At 33.0% G+C, this 25,664-nt stretch overlaps 4 protein-coding genes and 1 long non-coding RNA gene across 5 annotated transcripts; 4 read left to right on the forward strand and 1 right to left on the reverse strand.

The window, feature by feature from the left end:
• On the forward strand, positions 519-2,473 carry LOC109352255 (pentatricopeptide repeat-containing protein At5g15300). The gene has a single exon (XM_019594159.1). It carries the CDS (start codon positions 827-829, stop codon positions 2,141-2,143), a length of 1,317 nt encoding a protein of 438 aa, XP_019449704.1. The 5' UTR covers positions 519-826; the 3' UTR covers positions 2,144-2,473.
• LOC109352260 lies at positions 5,918-19,150 on the reverse strand. The gene is made up of 3 exons (XR_002108347.1): positions 19,140-19,150; positions 16,165-16,171; positions 5,918-6,230 (listed from the first exon to the last, which is right to left on the reverse strand). It is a non-coding gene; the product is annotated as an uncharacterized LOC109352260 (long non-coding RNA).
• LOC109352258 lies at positions 7,663-12,249 on the forward strand. Its single transcript, XM_019594164.1, has 9 exons — positions 7,663-8,074; positions 8,474-8,568; positions 8,944-9,023; positions 9,251-9,292; positions 9,373-9,500; positions 10,243-10,423; positions 10,911-11,089; positions 11,564-12,116; positions 12,167-12,249. Exons 1-8 carry the CDS (start codon positions 7,719-7,721, stop codon positions 12,072-12,074), a joined length of 1,572 nt encoding a protein of 523 aa, XP_019449709.1. The 5' UTR covers positions 7,663-7,718; the 3' UTR covers positions 12,075-12,116; positions 12,167-12,249.
• Positions 17,827-19,551, forward strand: LOC109352259 (probable WRKY transcription factor 27). Its single transcript, XM_019594166.1, has 3 exons — positions 17,827-18,624; positions 18,718-18,831; positions 18,918-19,551. Exons 1-3 carry the CDS (start codon positions 18,056-18,058, stop codon positions 19,336-19,338), a joined length of 1,104 nt encoding a protein of 367 aa, XP_019449711.1. The 5' UTR covers positions 17,827-18,055; the 3' UTR covers positions 19,339-19,551.
• Positions 23,491-23,805, forward strand: LOC109352910 (uncharacterized mitochondrial protein AtMg00810-like). The gene has a single exon (XM_019595096.1). The coding sequence runs from the start codon at positions 23,491-23,493 to the stop codon at positions 23,803-23,805; it is 315 nt and encodes a 104-aa protein (XP_019450641.1).

Consider the following 25,664-nt stretch of genomic DNA (forward strand, 5'->3'; position numbering starts at 1 on the left):
AAGGCAAATATTACTAACCCGAGTGCCTGAGCGTATATAAAAATTTCTTCTAGGATTGTGAAAAGCCATATCCATTCAAGTTTTTCACACCTCCAAACAACTAATTTCATTCATTTTTTTGTAGAGTATTATAGGTACATTGTTTTTTAGATGTCTCAAAGTCATTACTTGCCAAACTCTTTAGGTCTTATAAAAATTATTCATTTTATTTATGTGAATATCATTATAAAAAAATGTAATAAGATAAGTTACACATTATAAAAAACATTATGAAGAATGTGTTACTATGTGTTGTAAGGCTAAATCCTCATAAATACCAAAATGTCAATGATTCAATTTGTGCGAACAACCCTTGTTGGAAGGGACAGTCGTACATTGTGAAAGATACTGATTTCTTATTTTTAAGACAAAAACACTTGATAATACAAAAAAAACATTAAAACATTCTATCTCACATATGTTTTCCAGTTTAGGCAGAAATCAACTCTTATGGCAAGGTGATATATTTGTCTATAGGTTGCAAGTTCTCACATGTAGCAATAGCACAAGCATTTTCTATTGTGCAAAAAGTTGGATAAAAAAGGTGATTTTGGGGCATCAATGTCCTTTCTGGCAAATGATTTAAAAGAAAAAATGGAACAAAACCACATTGCCTCCAATCCCCTTACATATTCAATCTCATTCCATATGCAAACCCTAAACCATAAATTCAATCACTCATTTCATCCTACATTATTCCTCAACAAAATAATTTGATTCATTTCATTCCCCATTTAATTTTTCAACTTCATAGACTATATAGGCCAATAAAAAATTTCAATTTACCATGAACAGAAAAATATTAACTGTCCACCACAGGTTCCCACCCATTTTTGAGAAATGCAACAACATTGGCACTCTCAAACAGATCCACGCTTACATTATCGTCAATGGGTTGATCTCAGTCCGTCGTTTTATCAGAGAACTTGTTTACACCACTGTTATGTCACTTGTTGGCGACACCACAGAATACGCACACAAACTGTTTGCTCAAATTCCCAAACCAGACTTGTTTATTTGGAACACCATGATCAGAGGCTCCGTTGAGAGCAAAAATCCTCTGCAAGGAATTCAACTCTATGCTCAGATGTGTAACCGTTCCGTGAAGCCTGATAACTTCACTTTTCCTTTTGTCCTCAAGGCTTGCACCAAGCTCTCTTGGGTCAAGACCGGTTTCGCCATTCATGGCCGGGTTGAGAGGCTCGGGTTCGGTTCAAACACATTTGTGAGGAACACCCTTTTGTCCTTTCATGCTACATGTGGAGATTTGGAGGTTGCAGCTAAACTTTTTGATGATTGGGCTAAGACTGATGTGGTAGCTTGGTCTGCTTTGATTGTGGGGCATGCTAAACGAGGGGATTTAAGCATTGCACGTTGCCTTTTCGATGAAATGCCGGTTAAGGATTTAGTGTCATGGAATGTGATGATCACGGCATATGCGAAGCAAGGGGAAATGGGGATGGCGAGGAAACTCTTTGATGAGATTCCTAAGAGAGATGTGGTTACGTGGAATGCGATGATCACAGGATATGTGCAATGTGGCTCGAAGGAGCAAGCAGTGGAGTTGTTTGAAGAGATGAGCAGGATTGGGGAACACCCAGATGAGGTAACAATGTTGAGCCTACTGTCTGCTTGTGCTGATTTGAGAGATTTGGAATATGGTAAAAAAATAAATACCAAGATCTTGGAAATGAGTTCCGGAGAGATCAGCACGTTAATGGCAAATGCTCTTGTTGACATGTATGCCAAGTGTGGAAGCATAGAGAAAGCGCTTGAAGTGTTCCATTCAATAAGAGAAAAAGATGTAGCCTCATGGAACTCAATCATATGCGGGTTGGCTTTACATGGCCATGCTGAGGAATCACTAGATCTGTTCAAGGAGATGCAGAGGACCATAATTTGTCCAAATGAGATAACCTTATCTGGTGTTTTAGCAGCTTGTAGACATGCTGGGAAAGTAGATGAGGGTTATGAATATTTTGATCTCCTCAGAAGTAAGTATAAAGTTCAGCCAACAATTAAGCATTTTGGGATTATGGCAGACATGCTAGGGTGTGCTGGACGAGAAGACAACATTCTAACCAAGGGACCCACTCAAACTTAAACCAATGCCCACTTAAACTTAATCAATGCATTTCTGCATCTCACAATTCAGTAACGTGTTGACAACGACTTCTACAGCTTTGTCTTGATCTTTCAAATTGGCACTGCAGTTGTCTTCAAGATACAAGAGAGTAAATCAATATGAAGTTATGAACAATTTTTGACTGAGTATATATCCTTCAAGGTGTAGCATGCTACCTCTGAATGGATCAGTATGAAACAATTTTTTTTTCTTTTAAATTTAATTAAGAAACTACTATTTGCAACTAAATTGAAAAATTATCCGTTAGTCAAGAACCAATTTATATAGCACAGCAGCTATTTTTAATTTTAACTCCTAAATAGCTATCTATACAATTTTATACATGTATATATATATAATTATGCATATAGTTTTTTGTTTATGTTCTATCAGTTTTCAATGTTAGCCATTCATCCATTGCTTTATGTAAAGTCTTCATTGGGGGTTCTTTACCCATTCCTTGTGTTTTGGATGGAGGTTTTTCCAATTCTTGGTAACATGTTAGTGGTGCATCCATTGTTAGCCATGCATTCCAAATCTTTGTGTGACTTTTCCAAGTCAGTATAAATAAACATCTAACAGCTTTCTGCGCATGATTTATCGACTTTTAATGTTAGCTATTCAACTACGGTTTTATGAAATGTGTTGGTTGGTGGCTTTTTCAAGTCTTTTATTTTATCTTGGAGAATGCTTATACCAGGTGAATAATTTGTTTGGATAATTCAGAATTCCCCTTAAAATTATGTCAGGCCAGTCAGGGTATGCTTTGCTTCTTATGGTGCAACTTCACCATACAAATAATAGAACTCTTCCTACCAAAAGATTGATCTTATTTTAAAATACCAACCTTTAAAGTGGCTATGTAAATACCCTTTTTTTTTTCGGCTCATAAAAAACCTAAAGAAACACATTTCTACCATCAATATATATTTTTCAGAAAATGATTATAATTATTTTGAAAATCACAAAAAAAAAAATATATAGTGATTTGGTTTCAAAACAAATAAATAATTGAAAATGGCAAATAAGGTGGTGGGTAGTGGAAGGAAGTTTTTGATAGTGGATAGAATTCATCCTAGTTTTTAGGAGGAGATGATTTTCTCCATTATTCTTTAAGGAGAGAGTTCTAAGTCTTAGGAGGGGGAGAAGAAATGAAAAACAAATAAAATAAAATGTCCTCCTCTTCTTGCTTCTTTTAAATGCAAAAGGAACTCCTCTTTTTGAGCCTGAGAGATCATATGGGTCAACAATTCTCATTTCTTAGTTACAATAAATAAGCCCTTCTCAAGGATCTATAATTTCTCCTTGTCTCCATGCCCTGCATCAATCAAAGTTAATTAAATAATATTAAAATATTAATTTTTTGTTTTATAATTTTTCTTTTTAATTGAATGAAGTTTTATCATTGATTTGGTACATCAAGTAGGATATGAATGAGAACATGTGATCTCCATCCCTTCTAACTTCATACTTTCAAATCAAATCTCATTTACCCATTCATCCACCTTAGGCACCACATTCTCCACTTTTCATTCACCACACACCACAACCCTATAAGACCATTAAACAACAAAACAAAAAAAGACACCTTCTCTTATAACCCATGTATCTTACCTGCCTTCACCCTTCTAGGTTGGTGTGAAATGGCTAATGATTAAAGCAGCCATGAAATATTTTGATAGAATAAATAAGTAGTCTAGTGATTGGAGTAATAACTTTTTATGTCCACCCTGCTACTTAATAGCACTTAAGCAACCATTTGTTAAACAGAATAATCAAAAAGACTAAACAGTATAATTTATAAAGAAGATATTCACAGATGTCTCAGCATACTCACCATTCAAGCACATAAACTCCTGGGAGGATATAGAATACTTGACTTTTTATACAAAAAATGTTCATTTTTTCTTTGAATAGGGTGATGTAGAACCCAGTTAATCAAAACACCAAACAGTTCATAAAAAAATATCCCTACACCTTAAATCTAAAGACAATGACAGAAAATAAACAAAAATGTATTCCAGTCCAAATAATGAAATTATTCAAACGGACCACCAAAGAGTAAGTAATTGACTAAAGAAATGTCGATTGATTACTTATAGCATGAGTTATTTGTGCAGTTCACATTAGGTCTGTCATCAAAATATGTTGATAGAAAATATTATTGACCAACTTACCTACAAGTAAGTGAAAAGTTGTGAAAGTTGAAAGTTTCTGTTCAGCTTGTAGAGCCATTACTACCATAGCACTGCACGATGTTTGTAAATGTTTTGAACCCCATACGGCAGCAACCAGAGTTGAGGTGAAATGAACTTAGTCCCACATCGCCACAATGTAGAAACTATCAACGGTTTATATATCTCTCATGTGAGGTAGATGGTCACGACCTTACTTGAACAGGATCTGTTCTATAGGCTCGTACCATTGTGTCCCTGAGTTCTAAGGAGACAAGAACCTAAGCCTGGTTGATGAACCATGACCGTGTGATCAGAGCGTGATTAATGGCTCATTGAACTCTCAACCGAGGGTTTCAACTTGGGCAATGGAGGATCGTTCTCGACCACCTATGTGGTTGGGATGGTCACACGGTTGTCTGACAGACCAATAAACCTTTTTAAAATTGAAACAATAAAAAAAAACCGATTTCACAAAATACTTGATTATCATGAAAAATAAAACGCCATTAACATATTTCAAAGATCATACCTACTTGAGGTAGAGGAAGTGCCACGTTGCAAGAGTAAAATGGAACTGAACCATAAATGGGGCCAGTAGAATATCTTGGGGCTCTATGCACCACCTCCTAATAATACCATGAAATAAAGCTCTCCTTGCTTCGTAATTTTTTATTTTCTATAATTTCTCCTTGTCTCCATGCCCTGCATCAATCAAAGTTAATTAAATAATATTAAAATATTAATTTTTTGTTTTATAATTTTTCTTTTTAATTGAATGAAGTTTTATCATTGATTTGGTACATCAAGTAGGATATGAATGAGAACATGTGATCTCCATCCCTTCTAACTTCATACTTTCAAATCAAATCTCATTTACCCATTCATCCACCTTAGGCACCACATTCTCCACTTTTCATTCACCACACACCACAACCCTATAAGACCATTAAACAACAAAACAAAAAAAGACACCTTCTCTTATAACCCATGTATCTTACCTGCCTTCACCCTTCTAGGTTGGTGTGAAATGGCTAATGATTAAAGCAGCCATGAAATATTTTGATAGAATAAATAAGTAGTCTAGTGATTGGAGTAATAACTTTTTATGTCCACCCTGCTACTTAATAGCACTTAAGCAACCATTTGTTAAACAGAATAATCAAAAAGACTAAACAGTATAATTTATAAAGAAGATATTCACAGATGTCTCAGCATACTCACCATTCAAGCACATAAACTCCTGGGAGGATATAGAATACTTGACTTTTTATACAAAAAATGTTCATTTTTTCTTTGAATAGGGTGATGTAGAACCCAGTTAATCAAAACACCAAACAGTTCATAAAAAAATATCCCTACACCTTAAATCTAAAGACAATGACAGAAAATAAACAAAAATGTATTCCAGTCCAAATAATGAAATTATTCAAACGGACCACCAAAGAGTAAGTAATTGACTAAAGAAATGTCGATTGATTACTTATAGCATGAGTTATTTGTGCAGTTCACATTAGGTCTGTCATCAAAATATGTTGATAGAAAATATTATTGACCAACTTACCTACAAGTAAGTGAAAAGTTGTGAAAGTTGAAAGTTTCTGTTCAGCTTGTAGAGCCATTACTACCATAGCACTGCACGATGTTTGTAAATGTTTTGAACCCCATACGGCAGCAACCAGAGTTGAGGTGAAATGAACTTAGTCCCACATCGCCACAATGTAGAAACTATCAACGGTTTATATATCTCTCATGTGAGGTAGATGGTCACGACCTTACTTGAACAGGATCTGTTCTATAGGCTCGTACCATTGTGTCCCTGAGTTCTAAGGAGACAAGAACCTAAGCCTGGTTGATGAACCATGACCGTGTGATCAGAGCGTGATTAATGGCTCATTGAACTCTCAACCGAGGGTTTCAACTTGGGCAATGGAGGATCGTTCTCGACCACCTATGTGGTTGGGATGGTCACACGGTTGTCTGACAGACCAATAAACCTTTTTAAAATTGAAACAATAAAAAAAAACCGATTTCACAAAATACTTGATTATCATGAAAAATAAAACGCCATTAACATATTTCAAAGATCATACCTACTTGAGGTAGAGGAAGTGCCACGTTGCAAGAGTAAAATGGAACTGAACCATAAATGGGGCCAGTAGAATATCTTGGGGCTCTATGCACCACCTCCTAATAATACCATGAAATAAAGCTCTCCTTGCTTCGTAATTTTTTATTTAGACAAATTTTTTATTAAAAGAGAAAAAAATATGATGTATACACAGATTTTCTTAAATGTATGTTTTTATAGTATAATATTAGGAGTTTCATCCTTGCTAGAAACTTAATAAATTATAATCATTATCACAATAGTTTATATATCTCAAAAAAAAATTGTAATGTATTCAAAAAAAAATTGTAATGTATTCAAAAAAAAATTTGTAATTGTAATAGCCCTAAAAATTATTATTAAACATTTTAACTTTATAAGAAAGATATGTTTCTAAAATTATATCCAAATTATTATTAAACATTCTAACTTCATAACAAAAATAAACTTTATGTTCCTAGTCCCTTGTTTCTCCTATTTTTTATTTCTATTTTTAATGAAATAAAAAAAGATTGTAAAAATCTGTTTGTAATTTTGTTTTTATTTCATGTTTCAGAAAATATGAGTTTTATTTTTGGAAATTCAAAATCATAAAGTATTGCTTTTGAATTTTTTACATTTTTATTACTATATTCTTCTCATATGTTTTGATCTTTTAACTTTTTTTCTAGTTATTGTAATTTTTTTGATGTTTTAGAAGCACAATACACATTTATACATTATTTTCTAATTATATCATTATTGTTACTCTTCTTTTTCACCTTGATTTCTTCATTTCTTTTGAATTTTGTTTTCTATATGCATTAAATTTGATTATTGTAGCCATTTAATAATTCTTAAACTATATACATAACTTCATACATAAAAAAATATGAATTAGAAAAAATATATTATCAATTACTCTCCATTATGTGTCATTATCTCATGATGAGCCCTCCGGACTTCATTCCACCATATATAAAAAGAAAAGAGCCTTAAACATGTTAAAATATAAAAAGAAAAGAGACTTCATTATGATTTTTTTTCCTATTATTTTATTTCTTAGTTTTTAGTCCCTATCTTTCTTGATCATTACATAAATCGTCACATCATCAATTAAACTACTAAAGATTAAATCCAAAAGTTTAAAATAAAATAAAAAACACAAGAAATAAAATTAGTGGCTAAAATCAAAATTTAGTATATCTCTTAGTCCTATCCATCACACATATTGCAGTGAGGTCCCTATACTTTCCCGAATCCCCAACCCAACCTCTTCCATGCCCATTGGATGGCTCAGCCGTCTCAACCTCAACGCCGCCGCCGCCACCGCCACCACCACATTACTAGCTTCTTTCAATCCACAGCTTCCAACTTCATCTCTCTCTTCAACCCTCCACCAACCTCTCCTACTTCATATTTCCCACAACCACACTCTATCTTAATCTCTCTCCCTCTCCTATCAACCTCTACAACCGAGTCCACTCGCCCAGACTCGGTCAAATCGGTCCGAGTGACGAGGGTGCGTTCCAATGGGAAGGGAGGTGGGCCCGCCTTTGTGGGTCAGGTGTTCAGCATGTGCGACCTCTCTGGGACTGGTCTCATGGCTGTTTCTACTCACTTTGATATTCCTTTTATCTCCAAAAGGTAACTCTTTTTTCTTCTTCTCTTTCTAATCCCTTACGGGGTTGCCGTCACTTCAAACAAATGTCGCTTCCGGGAATCAACCATTGAGCTTTTAGTCATCCTGAGATTTAGCGTGACCTTAGACTACTAAACCAATGTGTTGTTGGTCTAATGTTGATTTCAATTAACCTTCAATTTGTAAAAAGCTATAGGCAAAACTATTGAGAATGATTTAGATGTAAATGGGTTGTATATAAACACGATTTGTGATAGAATATTATGATACATGTAGTTAACCCTGCCTAGTGGAGAATGCTTGGTTGTTTGTTTAAAAGAGTATTGGTATTCCTGAATTTGAATCATTTTGTTGTTAAGCTATTACCATCCATCATTTTTATGACTATACTTTTTCAACTGCAGAACACCTGAGTGGTTGAAAAACATGTTTTCTGCAATCACCAAGAGTGAGAGGAATGGTCCTGTATTTCGCTTTTTTATTGATCTAGGAGATGCAGGTTATCTTCATACACATCCTTCTCTTTTTTCTAATCTTTGCATCTGTTTGTAACTTATCAATCTACTTATATCATATCACATGCTTCGTGGTTAATTTGTTCAAACTTCTCGTATAGCTCTTAAGTAAAACACTTGATCAAATTTCCGGTTTCCTCTAGCTTCCTCTCAATGCATGCATGTTTTGCCTTACTTGATTGGTGTGTGAATGCAGAGATGTTTACTTCTAGGTTATTGAGTTGCTCATCAAGCATCTTTTCAATGCTCATTAGTTTATAAGAAATAAAGAAATAGACTTTTGTTCAGTTTCATTCGTTGATATATGATACTGATTACTTCTTCACCAATACTGACCTTTTAATGAACAATGGTCTTAGTTTCATATGTCAAAAAGCTGAATATTCCTAGTGGTGTGGTGGGTGCTTGTCGCCTTGATCTAGCATATGAACATTTCAAGGTAATATTGACATTTTCAATTGCCATTTGAAATGTACTTGTATCGGTTTGAGTTAGCGCATTTAAGGTTGTATATGCTACCACACTCCATAATTTATTTGGTTGTTTAGATATAATAATGCATAATGAAGGATGTACCTAGTTATGTAATTTTATTTGTTAATGCTTTTCAATTTACTTTTATGGCTTTTGGTTAACTTATAATGTTCCTTACTGCATGCCTTGCAGGAAAAGCCTCACTTGTTCCAATTTGTTCCAAATGAGAAGCAGGTATTGTTTGTCTTACATTGTTGCATATCTTTTGTAGTTTTTAACGTCATCTGTATTTCTTATAATTATTTCCTCTGCAGGTCAAGGCAGCCAATAAACTTCTAAAGACAATGCCACAGGATGGTGCGAGGAAAAAGGTTGATGGGGTGCCTGTGTTTAGTGCACAGAACTTAGATATTGCAATAGCAACGAAAGATGGGATTCAATGGTGCATGTTGCTCATCTTCCTTTTTATATGTGAATTAGTGTTATTTTCAAAGAACTTACTTATATATTTTTTTTATTTGAAATTTCATGTCTGCCAAATGATTATTGCCTGATTCATTTTTTTCAATACTTATATTATGTGTCTTTTGCAATTTTATGTTACCATTTCATCTCAAAGCCAATTGGCAATGAGAGGATTAGCCCAACAAATATTTAAACCATATGTGGAGTAATGAGATAGACCATGTGAGACTTACTTTCTAGTTCCCAACATGCCCCCTCCACAAAAGCCTGCCCGACTAGGTGATGAGTTACCTTTGACCCATGATGAAAGAAACTTATTTGGCCCTTGACAGCCGAAGAAGAGTTAGGCTAAGGTTTCATCTCAAAACCAGTTGACAGTGAGAGAAGTAGACCAACATGTATTTAAACCACATCTAGAACATAAGCAAGCAATATGAGACTTACTTCCCAACATTGTATAACATATTACTTCAAAGTTTTCTTCTGTTAGCTATTAATGATTTGTCAATTGTCATAATTTATGATATAGCATCACGATGTCGCCTAATCTATGTACCCGACCCCACCTGGTGAAAATATGGCTTGGTTGGTTGTTTTGGCTCTGTTTGTTATTTTTTGTTCCATTATGTTTCATATTCATTATTATATCCAACTCTCTGAGATGGTAATTTCTAGTACAAAATATATTATGCTAACATTATTGATCTTTGTTCCACCAGGTATACCCCCTACTTCTTTGATAAAAACATGCTTGATAACATTCTTGAAGAATCTGTTGATCAACATTTCCATACTTTAATTCAAAGTCGGCACGTGCATCGGCGGCGTGATGTTATTGATGACAACTTGGCAGCAGAAATCATTGAGGAAATGGGAGATAGTTTAGGGGATCCTCCAGAGGTATGATTAATTTCATGAACATTTTATTGTTCATAAAGTTCTAAGGATAAAAAACAAAATGGTTAGCAAACGGTAGTGAATAAAGGATCTGATATTACATAGGCATTCTACGGTCTTTAGTCTGAAACTTTATGAGTGATTTAGAATTTATTGACATTGAATTGAGTGATAATGATTTTTATACTAAAGACACAGGATGTGATCCTTATTTATATTTGATAAAAGCTTGGCCTGAAATACCTCATACAACTTCTTCTTGAAAATAAAAGTGTGATCTATGTTTCAATTTTGTAATATTTATTGAAAATTGTTTATGATATAGCACTATTGAGTTTGATCCATTCAGTACCTAACTCGTGGGAAAATGCTTTTGTTGTTGCTACTGCTGTTGTCATTGAAAATAGGATTAACTCAAAGCCATAACCTTGATATCTCTTCCTATCTTCTATTAAAAAATGGACGATTTTTCATTAGTTTTTCCTGACAGGTTCAGGAAGTGCTAGACGAAGTGGGCCATCCTAGTATACCACTAAGTGTTATCTCAAAAGCTGCAGAACTTCAGTTTCATTATACCGTTGACAAAGTACTCCTCGGTAATAGGTGGTTGCGGAAAGCGATAGGCATACAACCTAAATTTTCTTATATGGTTGACTCATTTGAGAGAAGGTACATTTATGTTGTGTTCCCGCCTTTGAAATTGACTTAAAATGATTTAACTCATTGTATTTTTACCCTTTGTTCTTTTAGTTCAGTGGTTTCCTAGTCAAGTTTATCATGCTGGTCTAGATTTACGAGCTTCAACTTCATTGTTTCACTTGTGATAAGGTGTATTTCAATTGATATTCTGATTAAGTTATTCACCTTAGGGATGTTAAGTAGGTAATTCTAGATGGATTTTTTTTGTGTCAACCACGTAGAGTGACTTTTCTGCCTCTGCTTGAAAGAAGCTTTTCTTTAACTGTACTATTTACAGATGCATAGTTGACAGGATTAGAGGTAGCGAAAATCGAGTGCATAATGAGTTAGCATTGTCATTGCACATCCATCTCTAATCTAATTTCGGTGAACCAGTTGAGCTGTTGTGTTAGTGAGAGTGTGAGTGTATTGTTGATCTGTAACATTGTGTTTGTTATTCTGCAGAAGTGAAGCTTCTTTTCTGAGATTATCGGAGCCAAGCTGCTCTCTTGATAGCCCTAAAGTAGAAGATGACAGGAAAGATTCTGAATGCCTAGGCTCTTCTAATTACAACTTAGATAATATTAATGAAGCAATCCAAGACTCTCATTCCAATTCAAGGCAACCTTTTGGTGGTTGGTTTCATCAACTTTGGCCAAAACAGCGGCATGAAAAAGTCGGCTTATCAAGAAAAGATGCAAAAGAAGATTTGAAACCAAATCCCTTTATTCCAAAAATTACAATGGTTGGTATCTCTACAGAGGAAGCAGGCCATATGAGCAAAACCAGTTTAAAAAAGACAATGGATGATTTAACAAAAGAGTTGGAAAAGACAGAGCTAGGTAATATGTCTAGTGGTGATAATGAATACAAAGTAGAAGATAGAGATCCATTATTTGTAGCAAATGTGGGTGATTATTATTCTGGTGTGACAAGAACAGGTTCTAATAGTTGGATTCGTGGAGGAACCAACTAAAATCTTTTTTTTTAATCTAGACAATATTCATTTGCAGGTACTTGTGGATATTTGTTTTGTCTCCAAGTAACATAGAAGTGTGGGTTATCAACTAACATATTAAAATGTTGAAGCTCAAAATAACCTCATATGGGGTGTATCACTTAAGGTGGATGAATCAAGCTTAAAATTATGTACTCATGTAAATCATCAATGATACTCATTTTTCTCAGTTTTTGGGGAGTTAACGTATTACTAGAAACTATATGATACTTTCTTTTTTAAAAGGGAAATTATATGAACTTTGCACAACAGTTTGAAAAAAATGAAGGTTCATAGCAAATTGTTAAGGTGGAACAAAAATGGTCACATAAATTGTAAGAATGTAAGATAAATTTTCTCTTCTTGTTTGATTATCATTTCTTATTTTGGATTTGACTCTAAAATGTTTTTGGTAACCTTAAGTTTTGAATGATTTCATATTTAATTTGCACAACTTATGTATGACCTTTATTTTATTCTACAATAATATAATATAATGATTATTACAATGACCAAAAAATATTGGACCAAATTATGTGTTGATTATAATAATTTATAATACAACCAATTTAAAAATAAACATAAATAAAAGTAAGAGCAAGTCTATTAGTGAGTTTGTTTTATAAGATTAGTGAGAACATGTAAAGAAATAAACTTTAGGCCCCATTAGCTATGAGCCTTAAACCCACAAGGTATGTTTAGAATTTAGGAAACAAATTGAAAAGATATTTATAGATCTATACACATTTCTTACATGCCTATACAATATTTTTTTGTTAGTTTTCTTCATGATTTGAACTGTTATATGAATGTTTTAAAATGAATAGGCCGATTATTTCTCTGATTGAAACATTATTTGATTCAGTTATAGTTCAACTACAAATTTAGCTTTTTAAATCAATAAAACTATGATTCAAAAACATTGTCATATACATATGCAGTTATCAATTTCTTTAGCTTAAGTCATTTATTGCTATTGGACCCTCACCATCAGCACATGGAAGTAATGCTTAATGATTAATCAGAATTGACATGATTTTCTTTCTATTTGAACTTAGTTGGTTTAAGTAAAGATAAGATTGGTTGAATTTCATCAAAAGAAGTACACAGATAATGTAATGCATGCATGAATTCCTTAAATATGGCTAATCTATGTCTTCTCTTTATTTGAATAAAACATCATAATTGATGTGTGATTATCAACTTCAGATGTGACATTTCCCTATCAATATTCCATCACTAACATGTCCTCTTCCCAAACTAGTACCAAAATTGGAGTTAACAAATCTGAGGGGCCATTTGCTGCCCTTTCTATTTGTGCATGTAAGTGCCTTAATGTTATTGGAACTTTATAATAATGACTATTAGATACTTCCATGATATTTGATAGATTGATGGGTTGAATACTTCCAAGACTATATTCACAAGATGGGATAAATGATAAGTAACAAGGCCCAATTAAGAAAGACAAAGTTACCCTACTCGTGAAAAAGGCATGTAATGAATTTCTAGGTACACAGATTTATCAGCATATTACGAATAATTCAATTTTTTGTTTATAAATTTGTGAGAAAATATATTCTTCATCACTAGATTTCTTTCTTTTCCTCTCATTTAAGGATAAAAGTGTAATTTTATCATAAATAAAAATAATACTAAATTTTTGTTTATAAATTTGTGAGAAAATATATTCTTCATTACTAGATAGAGAAATTCTTTCTTTTCTTTTACTTTTAAAGGTAAAAATGTAATTTCATCATAAATAAAAATGATACTAATGATATTACATCTTAATTGTTAAAAGGACATTAAATCAAATTAGCAATTCTTTTTCTCAGGTGGGCATTAGTCACAAGAGCAGAGTGGGTGGTATTGATATAAAGTGAGAGAGCCCTAGGTTGTGTAGGGTATTCCATTGGCATAACTAGCAAAACAAACTCAAATGGCCACAATTAAGGACAGGAATTAATGGGTTTACATTAAATATGATAGTGGTGGTCCCAAATGGCCAAAACTCTTTTACACGTTTAGCTTCTTTGAGGTACCATCTCTGCTTCATTTCATTGTTGAATTTAATAGATGTGTATTTCTAATATAAAGTTTTGATATGATAAATATATTATTCATCATTTATTAAAATTATGTTATGTTTTTTACTTATAAGGTAATAAGTGGGAGTTGATAATTTCTGAAGTTATTGTCATAAAATATTTGGAAATGCAAGCGGATATTTAACAAGCATTAAAGGAATATTTCTTTTTATGGATTTTCTTAACCTTAAGGTTAGAATATAAAAGACTACAAAAATTATAGTAAAACTAAATATTTAATATTCTAAGAATAGTTGACTTAATTTCCAATACAATTTATATATTTTTTTAACTCCTTATCCTATATAGTGTTGAGGTTAAGAAAGGTCATTTCTTATTTCTCCTCCAACCAAGTTATAGATGATAAACTTTTAAAGATGTGAAACATAGAGGAAAAAATTTACACTCTCCAACTAGTTCCTAAACAAGCACTACTGTAGTAATATGTTAAAACAAACCTTTGCTTTTTACCTACCTAATAAATAACAAAGCTTTATATTCTTTTTTGCAAAAATGCATATAGTTTTACCATTTTCGGTCTCTCTTTTGTAGACATTTCTTTTAAAATAGTATGGCATTTTGTAAGGGTATCCTCTTTTATTCTGGAAGCATATTATTCTCTCTATTCCTCCCTTTTCCCCATATTTCTTGTTTCTCCTCTTTATTCTTTGTATATATTATATAACTTTTGAGAATAATGGTTCTAATCTTTTGTTAAAAGTATATTACAAATCACTGAAGTGGTATTATTCTTTGACGGATTTAGCTGGATTTTCGTTTTGTAAAACTATTATTTTCCTTTAAACCAAGACAGTTGATATTTCCTTTATCTAAGTAGCTTGTAAAACTATTGACAAACATGCATGTCTCAAAAGTCAATGAAAAAGGCAGTGTAAATTTTTTTAAGTTTCAACTGAGTTCTCTAATTTTCTAATGTTTGTGACTAACACTTTTATCATTAATTAGAATCTAAATTAGATTTACAGTAGAATATGTTAAATTTCCTAGTCGTTTTCTAAAATTAGAATTTCTATTTTTTTGTATTATTAAGGGTACCCTCTTACCTTTTTAGATAAGAAATAATTTTTTTGTGTGTGTGATTGTCTTTCCCCAACAAGTTTTGTTCTCAAAAATCAAACTTTTAACATTTTGCTCATTCTAGAAATCTAGTAAAGCCTTATTATACTACTATACCAACTATATTATTTTTCTTCATCTAAAGGCAATAATGTGTGTTTTGGGATTCAATATGAAATATGGAATTTAACGCAAACATTGAATTACCAAAAAGGACTGATATATTCTAATATAATTTTTAGATCAATATAATAAAATAATGAAATAGACAAACATTAGATATGTAAAGGACTAAATTAACCATTTTTTTTATTAGACAATTAAATTAAGAATGTATCATTAACATTTTAGGGTTTTTTGTGTCAGGATGCTTAAAAATAAAGTGTATGTTAGGAAATGTTTTTTATACTCCCTTTAGTCTCTTACTAAAATATAATTTTAACTAAGTTATACATTGCAGTAACAAAAAATTACTTTTCTTGATCTTTAATAAGATATTGTAATATTATAATCTTACTTTATTTAATATTGCTAATCAATTAATGGTCTCAATAACAACAATAAAAACAAATGATATAATAAAAGTTTCTAATAAATTATACATAAAAATAATGAAAAACTAATTAATTATACATAAAATAATGAAAAAATAATAAATTATACATAAAAAATAAAAAATGTTTATGAAAAGATGTCAAAATTCAGAAGAATCTTTATTTATATTAGATTGAATCAGAAATGCGCAGAGAGTGCAGAGTGTGGGCCTGATGGAGAGACATGTCATGCAAAAACAAGACACAGTGAGAGTGGGAGTGCTTGTTAGCTCACCAATTTAAAAGAGCGTCACTGCCATGAAAGTGTACGTTTTCTGTAGCACGCGCGTCACACACCAATAACTACACGACTATGCTGCAACTTGCCAACATGTGTGCATGTGTGTGGGCTTCGGCATCTTTGAGGAACCGTTGAATCACCGTCCCCTTTGACATTTTACAAAAGTCAATGAAAATCCAACTAAATTTGGTCTTTTCTAATCGAGTATATTGTTGAGGAGAATTCAAATATATTATCATATTGATTATAATCATAATGAAAATAGAGTAAACAATGTTATATATTAGGCTAAAGTTTTTCGCTATAATGTGCAATAAATATAAATATTTTATGGGTACTTGGGTTTATGAGTATGCTGAAACTTTTAATCTTTATTTTTTAATAATCTCTTAGTAGCTGTTCTGCTCATTGTCTAAAGATGTAAGTACAATTTGTCAAACTCTGTTAACAAATTATTTTGCCTTTTTCTATTCTATTTATTCTATACATTTTGTTTAATTGTTTGTAATAAACAGTCATGCAACAATATCTTTTGCTGCATCAAACATATGCATATTGGACTAAAATTCTACTATAATCCTCCCATATCACAAAAAATAACAGTAAGGAATGATTAATAAATAAAATATTTTCCAACTAAGGTGTACAAAGATTTGTGAGTGGATATATAATTTTTCATTTAAAGAATTCAAAACTTTATTAAACTCTAAATAAATAAATAAATAAAAAGAAACAATCCTCTTCTCGAAAAAACACTTGCTTTTACAATTTTGTAGTATGTTTTTTGTTTCACTTTTTAACCTTTACGATCATTTTTAAAATTGCAAGCATGATATGGACTTCATGATTATAAGTTCAGAAAATCTTATATAATCGTGTTTCATATTTTAGAGAAGAAGAAAAATGTAGCTTTTGTGTTTAAAATTCTACACAATTAAATTTTAAACACTCACTAAAACAAATATTTAGTGAGTTTACTAATAATTTGAAATGTTATTTTTTTATATTTCTTAAGAAATTAGTCTATAGTTTATCCTATCATTAAAGATATGACATGTCACATTTTACCCACATCAACTTAAAGTGTCATATATTCCTATAATTAAGAAGTTTTTTAGTTAGATTTATTATGAAGATATAACATTACTAAAAAATACATTTCTAAAGGTAAAAATCCAACATGTAAAAATTACCTAAATTAATTTTAAAACAGATATAACATGAGAATATGTTAAATGGACTAAAATAGGTTAGGCAATGCCCACATTTATGTTACAGGATTTATACAGTGACAAACTAAACATAAAAGACCAACCCATTTCACCATTGCAAATCAATTAAGATGAACATAAAATTAAAAAAAATTCAAGTATCTTAATTGATCAACCAATACAAATAAAATAAAAAAGAGAAAAAGATGTATGCACTGACAGTGTACAAGATTTATATACTGTTATTGTATTATTCATAATTGATGTTTAATTATTGTTGACATTTTAAAAAAAGTAATCCAAATGAAGACTGGATAATAGTGTACATGTATATAAATCTTTACAGTATACATATTTTACACAATAAAAAATGTGAATAGACAACCATAACATTTGCTCTATCCATCACTCCTCTCCCAATCTTTTTCTTCTATTTTTCTATGGAAAATAGTATATCTTCCTAGTATAAATAATTAAAGCCTTTGCCAAAGTCAGTAAGTGCTCGACCATCACATTTTGCTTGCTCCTTCGCCTCTTTATCTCTACAAAAAGTTTCTTTCTTCAGTTTTTCATTTCAACCAAAAAAGTCAGCGCCGTCCTTTGAGTTATGTCTCTCTTTTCAGCCCCTGTCTGAGTCTTTGACTTTTGCCTGGTTTCTTCAATTTAGCAAAACCAAAATCACCAAATATACAAACACCATTTGTGTTCTTCGAGAATTATCAGGCATACCCAAAAATCTCAATTTCAAATGGCTCATGAGGATTGGGATCTCTTTGCAATAGTGAGAAGTTGCAAAGCTGCCACCTTTACTACCACTCCTACTACACAAACTCCACTCACTACCACCACCAATATTACTAGATACCCATCTCCAAAAGACACTACTACAACTACTTTTATTGCCAACCAAGAAAATGGTCCATTTAGTTTTCCTAATATTGTCCAATCACCTATAACCAATGGGTTACAAGAGCAGGTGCACCCATTGTTCATGACCTTTAACCCCACCACTAACACTAGTGGCAATAGCATCAATTCCAATTCCTTTATTTCTGATTTTTCAGGATCCATTGGACAAAAGCAACACCTCCTTACTACTGTTCTTGCTCCCACCACAAATTACACTCCAATTGGAGCACCCACTTCTGGTTTGGAAAGATTCCATCACCTACATCATCATCAACAACATGGACAGCAACATCAACATCCTGAAGAAGTTCAACAAGAACAAAAGCAGCACAATCAATTACATGTCCAAGTACCCCAAACCACTTCCATGGTTTTACCAAACATACAAACACCCAAATCAAGGAAAAGGTGAAATATACATTTGTCATTCATATACTTTTAGTTAATGTCATCTTATTAAAAAAAGATAATTTTTTTACTTATGAAAATTCTCTCTTTCAGAAAAAGCCAACAAAAGAAAATAGTGTGCCATGTAACCGCTGATAACCTTTCATCAGATTTATGGGCATGGAGAAAATATGGACAAAAACCCATCAAGGGTTCTCCATATCCAAGGTATATACATACATAAAATACAATTTTCTGTCATTTTCCTTTAACTTTACCTTCTAAATATTAAATTTTTTTACATTTCACTATAGGAACTATTATAGATGCAGTAGCTGCAAAGGATGTGCAGCGAGAAAGCAAGTAGAGCGAAGCACAACGGAACCCAACATGTTCATTCTCACATACACCGGAGAACACAAGCACCCCAAACCGGCTCACCGGAGCAAGTCATCCACGACCCATTTACCCGAAACACAAGAAAACGGGTCCCCCTCTAGTGTAGATGTTATTTCTCCCACAGAGCCAATTACAACATCTCTGTTGGTGAATATGAACAGCGAGGAACCAGAATCAGAATCTGGGTCCGACGATGAAGATGTTCTGATACCAAACTCGATGGGACATTCGGAGGCTGTGTTCTTGTGTTCGAATAGTGTGCCCGGGTTGGATGAACCGGAGCGGTTCATCTCTTCACGCTGTCCGGTTCTTCAAATTGGAAAAAACAATAATTGACCTAGTCTGGTAAATTGATGTAGTTCCACTTTTTTATAAGGTTTATTTCTTTTAATAATTTAAATAAAAATAAATGTATAGATAATTTACATTTAATTAGCATGCAGTGTATATGTTCTGAGTTCAAATGTCGAGGTAATATGTTTTCAATTCCAATTTCGAGGTAACATGTTCTGACTTTAAGTCTCAGCTGGGATAATCTGGAGTTAAGAATTCACATCGCAAACTCAATGTTGGACATAAAATATTGTCAAAAAATATTTTCTTTGGGTAAATTTCAACACTCTTGTAATCAACACCTAAGTTTATAAGTTTCTTCACTTCCTTCCTTCAAGAGGTTGTTGACTATGTCCATTTTTTAAATTTCCACATGTTTCATAAAGCAATAATAACGTTAAAGCATATTCAATTGATAATCATGCAATGGCAATATGTATGTTGTAGTGGACGTAAGTTTGACAATTTCTAAAAAGATATTCATACCTTTAAAAATTAGTGACGAAAAGAGCTTTTTATAAATAAAAAATGTGAGATGGTCAATATTGTATGATATCCAAAACATATACTGCTTGTATAAGTAATCATGAGTGTTTGAACAGAAAATTGTCTATTTTATTAAAGTAAAAATGTAATTTATAGCTTGTTGTATATGTTTGTATTGGGCCTTGATAGTTTGGGCGTGTAAACATTGATCATTCTATTAATAGAAGTTAGTTGTTGGATTGGTAGTTGTTAACCAATCTACACTTTCTAAAATTAGTTTACACACAACTTCTTCTTCTCCTCACATTCTATTCATTCTCTAACACTAAAACATTAAGTTCTAACAGTGGTATCGAGAGCTACATGATCCAAGAAGCCTGTGGAGGTGCCATCAAGAACGCTGGTGCAAGAAACTTCGATTAGTGAGGTTCACAGAGGTTGATCAACGGAAGAACTGAAATAGAAAGAAGAATATGACAATGTCGGGTGGTTTCTCAATGAATCTACCTATTCTGGACAACAAAGAACTTTGATCGTTGGAGTATTCAGATGAAGGTCATCTTCGGGTTTCAAGAATGTTTGGATGTGATACAAGTTGGGGTTCATCAACTCAGTGAGAATCCCAAAGAGGCACAGAGATTGGAATATAGGGAAGCTATGAAAAGAGATTGCAAAACAATCTTCCTCATACACCAATGTGTGGACAAGGCAAACTTTGAAAATATTTTTGCTGCAAGTTTTGCCAACGAAGCTTGGGAAACACTTGACAAATGCTACTCGGGTGGGTTGAAGGTGAAGAAGGTGATGTTGCAAATGATGCGCAGACAATATGAACTACTACAGATGGAGGAACAAGAATCCATCTTAGAGTATTTCACAAGAATTCGAACCTTAGCCAACCTTATGAGAAGCTATGGAAAGCAGCTAATTGAGCAAAGTATTGTTGAAAAAAATACTTAGAACTATAGCTGCTAAATTTGATCATGTAGTGTAGCTATTGAGGAATCAAAAGACCTGGAATTTCTAACAATTGATGAGTTACAAGGCTCACTAGAAGCTCATGAACAGAGGTTTCTTGAGAGTTTATCTGAAAGACAAAATCATCAAGCTGTCAGTGTTCAATTCAAGAAGAAAGCAAATTCATGTCACTTTGATAAACAGAACAGAGGCAGTAGGAAAGGATATGGAGAAAGGATGTATGATGCTGCTAAGGTAAACCAGATTGAACATGGAGGTCACAAGAATGAATCATCAATCTTAACTCATGACATTGATTCAAGAAGTGCCAAGAGGATAGGCAACTTTAGTGCAAAGAAGAAGAAAGACAAAAGCAAGATTCAGTGCTTCAACTGTAATAATTGGGGGCATTTCGCATCTGAATGTAAATTCAAAAGAAAAGGCAAAGAAGCTGAGGCCAGATTAGCAAAAGATGAAGATTCTGAGGAAGAGATATTGCTAATGGCAGAAGAAGTAGCCTGAGTTACAGTTGATGACTATAGGGATCAAAATTCAGAATCACAAGTTGAAGAAATTATATCTGATGAAGATATTAATGATGATCACAAACAAGGATGATAATCGATTATCCTCAAATAATTGGTATCTTGACACAACATGCTCTAATCATATGACTGGGCACAAGGAGTGGTTCACCTCACTTGACAATTCATTCAAAACCAAAGTCAAGTTTGCTGATGACAGTTCAATCATTGCATAAGGAATTGGAAAGATTCTGGTAAAAAGAAAGGATGGTGCAAGCTCAAGTATCTCTAATGTTTTGTATGTGCCAAGAATGAGAAATAATCTCATTAGTCTTGGACAGTTACTTGAGAAGGGTTATAAGATAAGAAGATAGAGTCCTTAAGATCTTCAACAAGAAAAGAATACCAATCTTGAAGGCCCCACTTTCAAATAATAGAACCTTCAAGATATGTATTCATCTTGATAATCATAAGTGGTTCAAGTCCACAACAGATGACACAAGAGTTTGGCATCAGAGATTTTGCCACTTGAATCAAAAGGGTTTGGAATTGTTGAGTAAGGTTAGAATGGTAACAGGTCTACCTGAAATCCATAAGGGAATCAACATGTATGAAGAATGCATAACAAACAATCTAGCCAGAAACAAGTTTGTCTCACAAATTCCAACCAGATCCAGCAACCCTTTAGAAGTGGTAGATACAAATGTTTGTGGTCCTCTAGAAACTAAATCAGTTGGTGGAAATAGGTACTTTGTAACTTTCAACTATGATTTTACAAGGAAGTTGTGGATCTATCTTCTTAATAAGAAAAGTGAAGTGTTTGAGAAATTCAGAATCTTCAAGGCACTTGCTGAAACTCAGTGTGGCAGGAAGCTAAAGCTAATTAGGAGTGACGGAGGAGGGGAGTATATCTCAAAAGAATTTAAAGAATTCTGTAACAAAGAAGGTGTCATATATAAGGTGATTGCACGATATACCCCTCAGCATAATGGAACAACTGAAAGGATTAATAGAACACTCATGAATATGGTGAAAAGTATGTTGAAATCAAAAGGCTAACCCAAGAAATTTTGGGGAGAAGCACTAATTACAACAACTTATGTGATAAACAGAAGTCCTACCAAGAGACAAAAAGATAGATCTCCTGAGGAAGCCTAGTTAGGAATCAAACCTGATGTGAGACATCTCAGAATTTTTGGCTCAATCTGCTTCAAACATATGCCTGATGTCAAGAGGAAGAAGTTAGATGATAGAGGCGAGAAACTGATCTTTCTAGGATATCACACAGTAGGGTCCTACAAAGTCTATGATCATAAGACAAATTCCATCTCATACAACAGAGATATCAAGTTTGATGAGACTCAAGCTTGAGATTGGAATCAAACAGATGCATCATCAATAAAAACTGGTCAAATGATTAAGAGAAGACTAATGAATTCCCTAAAACAATCACAAATGTAAATAACAGTGGCGTTAATACAAGTAATAGACCTCGAAGGCAAAGACAACTTCCTAATAGATTGAGGGATTATGAAGTTTTCTCCGATATTTCAATCACCACAGAAGGAAATATGGTTCATATGGCCTTATTAGTTCAAATGGAACCAATTAGCTTTGAACAAGCCAACACAGAAGATCATTGGAGAAAAGCAATGTCTGATGAAATCAGATCAATATAGAGGAACCAAACTTGGGAACTCACAACTCTGCCTAAAGAAAGAAGGCAATATCAGTCAAATGGGTATTCAAAGTTAAAGTTAAACCAGATGGAGAAGTGTCTAAGTATAAGGCAAGACTAGTTGCTAGAGGTTTCTTACAAAGACATGACCTGTATTTTGATGAGGTATTTGCACCAGTTGTAACAATTGAGACTGTTAGATTGGTTATTGCAATGGCAAGCTCAATGCATTGGTCATTAAGTCAACTAGGTGTAAAATTAGCTTTCTTAAATGGCCCTCTTGACAAAGAAGTATTTGTAACTCAGCCTCAAGGATTTGTTGTATCTGGACATGAAGACAAAGTCTACAAGCTTCATAAGGCTCTTTATGGCCTAAGACGGGCACCTAAAGCATGGAATAAAAGAATAAATGGGTTCTTTCTTCAACAAGGGCTCATCAGGTGCAAGAATGAGCATGACATTTACATCAGATAAGCATTCAATGGGACATTATATATCATATGCTTGTATATGGATGACCTTTTGATCATTGGCTACTATAATGAAGAAATTGAGAAGATCAATGCCAGATTGAAAATGGAATTCAAGATGACAGACTTAGGAACTCTTTCCCATTTCTTAGGAATTGAGTTTGCTAAGATAAACAGTGGCATTTTGATGCATCAAAAGAGGTACATCAATGAAGTACTCAACAGATTTGGTATGCTTGACTGTAACCCTGCTGCAACACCACTAGAGGTAGGAAATACTCTTAGCAAATGCAGGCTTGATGATGAAGCTACTGATTCAACTTTGTATAGACAAATGGTAGGAACATTAAGGTAAATTTGCAACTCAAGGCCAGATATATCTTATGGAGTAGACTTGGTTAGTAGACACATGGAAGATCCCAAGCACTCACATATGTAGGCTGTAAAAAGGCTACTCAGGTACCTAAAAGGAAGCATAGATTTTGGTGTGATCCTTCCTACTGATACAACTTGTGAGCAGAAGGAACAAAGAATTGTCTATGACTATATAGATGTAGATTGGTGTCGTGACAAGGATGATAGGAAAAGCACAAATGGTTACCTATTCAAATACAAGAATGCATCTATTAGTTGGAGCTCAAAGAAGCAAGAGGTGGTGGCACTCTCATCCTATGAGTGTGAGTACATCTCTGCTTGCTTAGGAAGTTGTCAAGGTTTATGGCTGAAATCACTGCCAAGGAAATGTGTAACACCGCGAATTTTACTACCTTGAAATATGTTTTTATTAATATTTTTATTAATTATATTTTCGAAAATAAATTTCTGGGAATTTTCGGTAAAGAATTAGACGAAACTCTAGTTGAGTTTTAGTATTATAATTCTATTTCCAACTTGGTGCTAAATTTTCATGATTTTCAGAGACAGTCGGTTTCGGACCGCTGTCGGGACCGAATCTCACCCGGTACGACTCAAAAAGTGGTTTTTGAGTTCCGTAACTCGGAATCAAATTTCGATCGCGCCGTTGGCTTCGTAATCACATTTCCAGTCAAGATAGACCTTGAGTTGGTCCATAACTATTTTCTAAAATATTTTCACTCGGAATGCCGAAATTCGAAGTTCCAACCGTAAAGTAAAATTGGGCAATCATTTTTGGCTACTCGAGCATGGTTTTAATCACGCCGTTTCACCGAAGTCGTCGCATCGCATGTGTTACTTCACAAAATCTACCTACTAAATCTTATAGATTTCACTCATTAATGCCTTAATTTACTACCACAAAATCGCCAAAATCACTCAACAAATCCTCTCACTCCACCACCATTAGACACATCACCTATGCTAGTCTAAATCTACTTATCTTGCAATAAATTTAATGATTTGATGATGGTGAGGCTCTCCTATAAATACTCCACCCCATTCTCTCATTTTTACACTAAATTTCCTATACAAACTAAGGTAGTCTTTTATTTTTCTTCTTCATCTTCTTCTCATACTTCATAGAAAGTTATGAGTTTTTATTATGTTGTTCATAAAGTAGAGTTTATATTTTTTCTTTAAGTATTTTATGAAGGGATAACTAAACGGGATGATAATAAAATCATATGAACCTTTATGTAGTTTTTGACCTTTGTAAATCTTGATATTTCTTCCTTGTTCTTAGATGGAAAAACTATATCTTTGGACAAGGTTGGATGAGTTATTTGTTTGGAAATATTAGAAATTATTGTTAGTATTTGAATATGTTTAAAGGTGATGATTTTAACATCAAAGGAACCTTTAATGTGTTTAGGAAAAAGTTTGTATTTTATTCTTGAAAATTTATGATGTTGATAAGTTGTTGTTATAAATGTTTTATTTTTAGAAAGTATTATGTTTAAAAATGGTTTAGCATATTTTACTCTTTGATTTCCAAGTTAAAATAATTATTTGGGATAAAAGATGATTTATTAAAATCTTGACTTCATAAACTTAAAGTGTTATGAAGTTTTGGATATTAAAGTAATAAAAAGTCTTACATTAAGATTTATTTTCATGACTATGAAATTAACAATTACTAATCCTTGAGGTTTTTTCCTAAAAAAATTAGGATGTGTTAAGATGTTCATGAAAATTTGTTTTAGTAGTATACTTGAAATAATGAGATTTACCTAACAGTCTTGACTTTATAAACTTGAAGTGTTATGAAGTCTTAGATGGTAAAATGATTTAAAAATG

Source organism: Lupinus angustifolius, chromosome LG07, assembly GCF_001865875.1.
Source record: "Lupinus angustifolius cultivar Tanjil chromosome LG07, LupAngTanjil_v1.0, whole genome shotgun sequence".
NCBI classification, from domain to species: Eukaryota; Viridiplantae; Streptophyta; class Magnoliopsida; order Fabales; family Fabaceae; genus Lupinus; species Lupinus angustifolius.

Coding starts and splice junctions, on each gene's coding strand:
- LOC109352910 (XM_019595096.1), top strand. CDS start 23,491: ATGGATGACCTTTTGATCATTGGCTACTATAATGAAGAAATTGAGAAG.
- LOC109352258 (XM_019594164.1), top strand. CDS start 7,719: ATGGCTCAGCCGTCTCAACCTCAACGCCGCCGCCGCCACCGCCACCAC. Junction 8,569..8,943: donor TATTGATCTAGGAGATGCAG/GTTATCTTCATA, acceptor CAATGGTCTTAG/TTTCATATGTCAAAAAGCTG. Junction 9,293..9,372: donor TTGTTCCAAATGAGAAGCAG/GTATTGTTTGTC, acceptor TTTCCTCTGCAG/GTCAAGGCAGCCAATAAACT.
- LOC109352255 (XM_019594159.1), top strand. CDS start 827: ATGAACAGAAAAATATTAACTGTCCACCACAGGTTCCCACCCATTTTT.
- LOC109352259 (XM_019594166.1), top strand. CDS start 18,056: ATGGCTCATGAGGATTGGGATCTCTTTGCAATAGTGAGAAGTTGCAAA. Junction 18,625..18,717: donor ACACCCAAATCAAGGAAAAG/GTGAAATATACA, acceptor TCTCTCTTTCAG/AAAAAGCCAACAAAAGAAAA. Junction 18,832..18,917: donor AAGGGTTCTCCATATCCAAG/GTATATACATAC, acceptor ATTTCACTATAG/GAACTATTATAGATGCAGTA.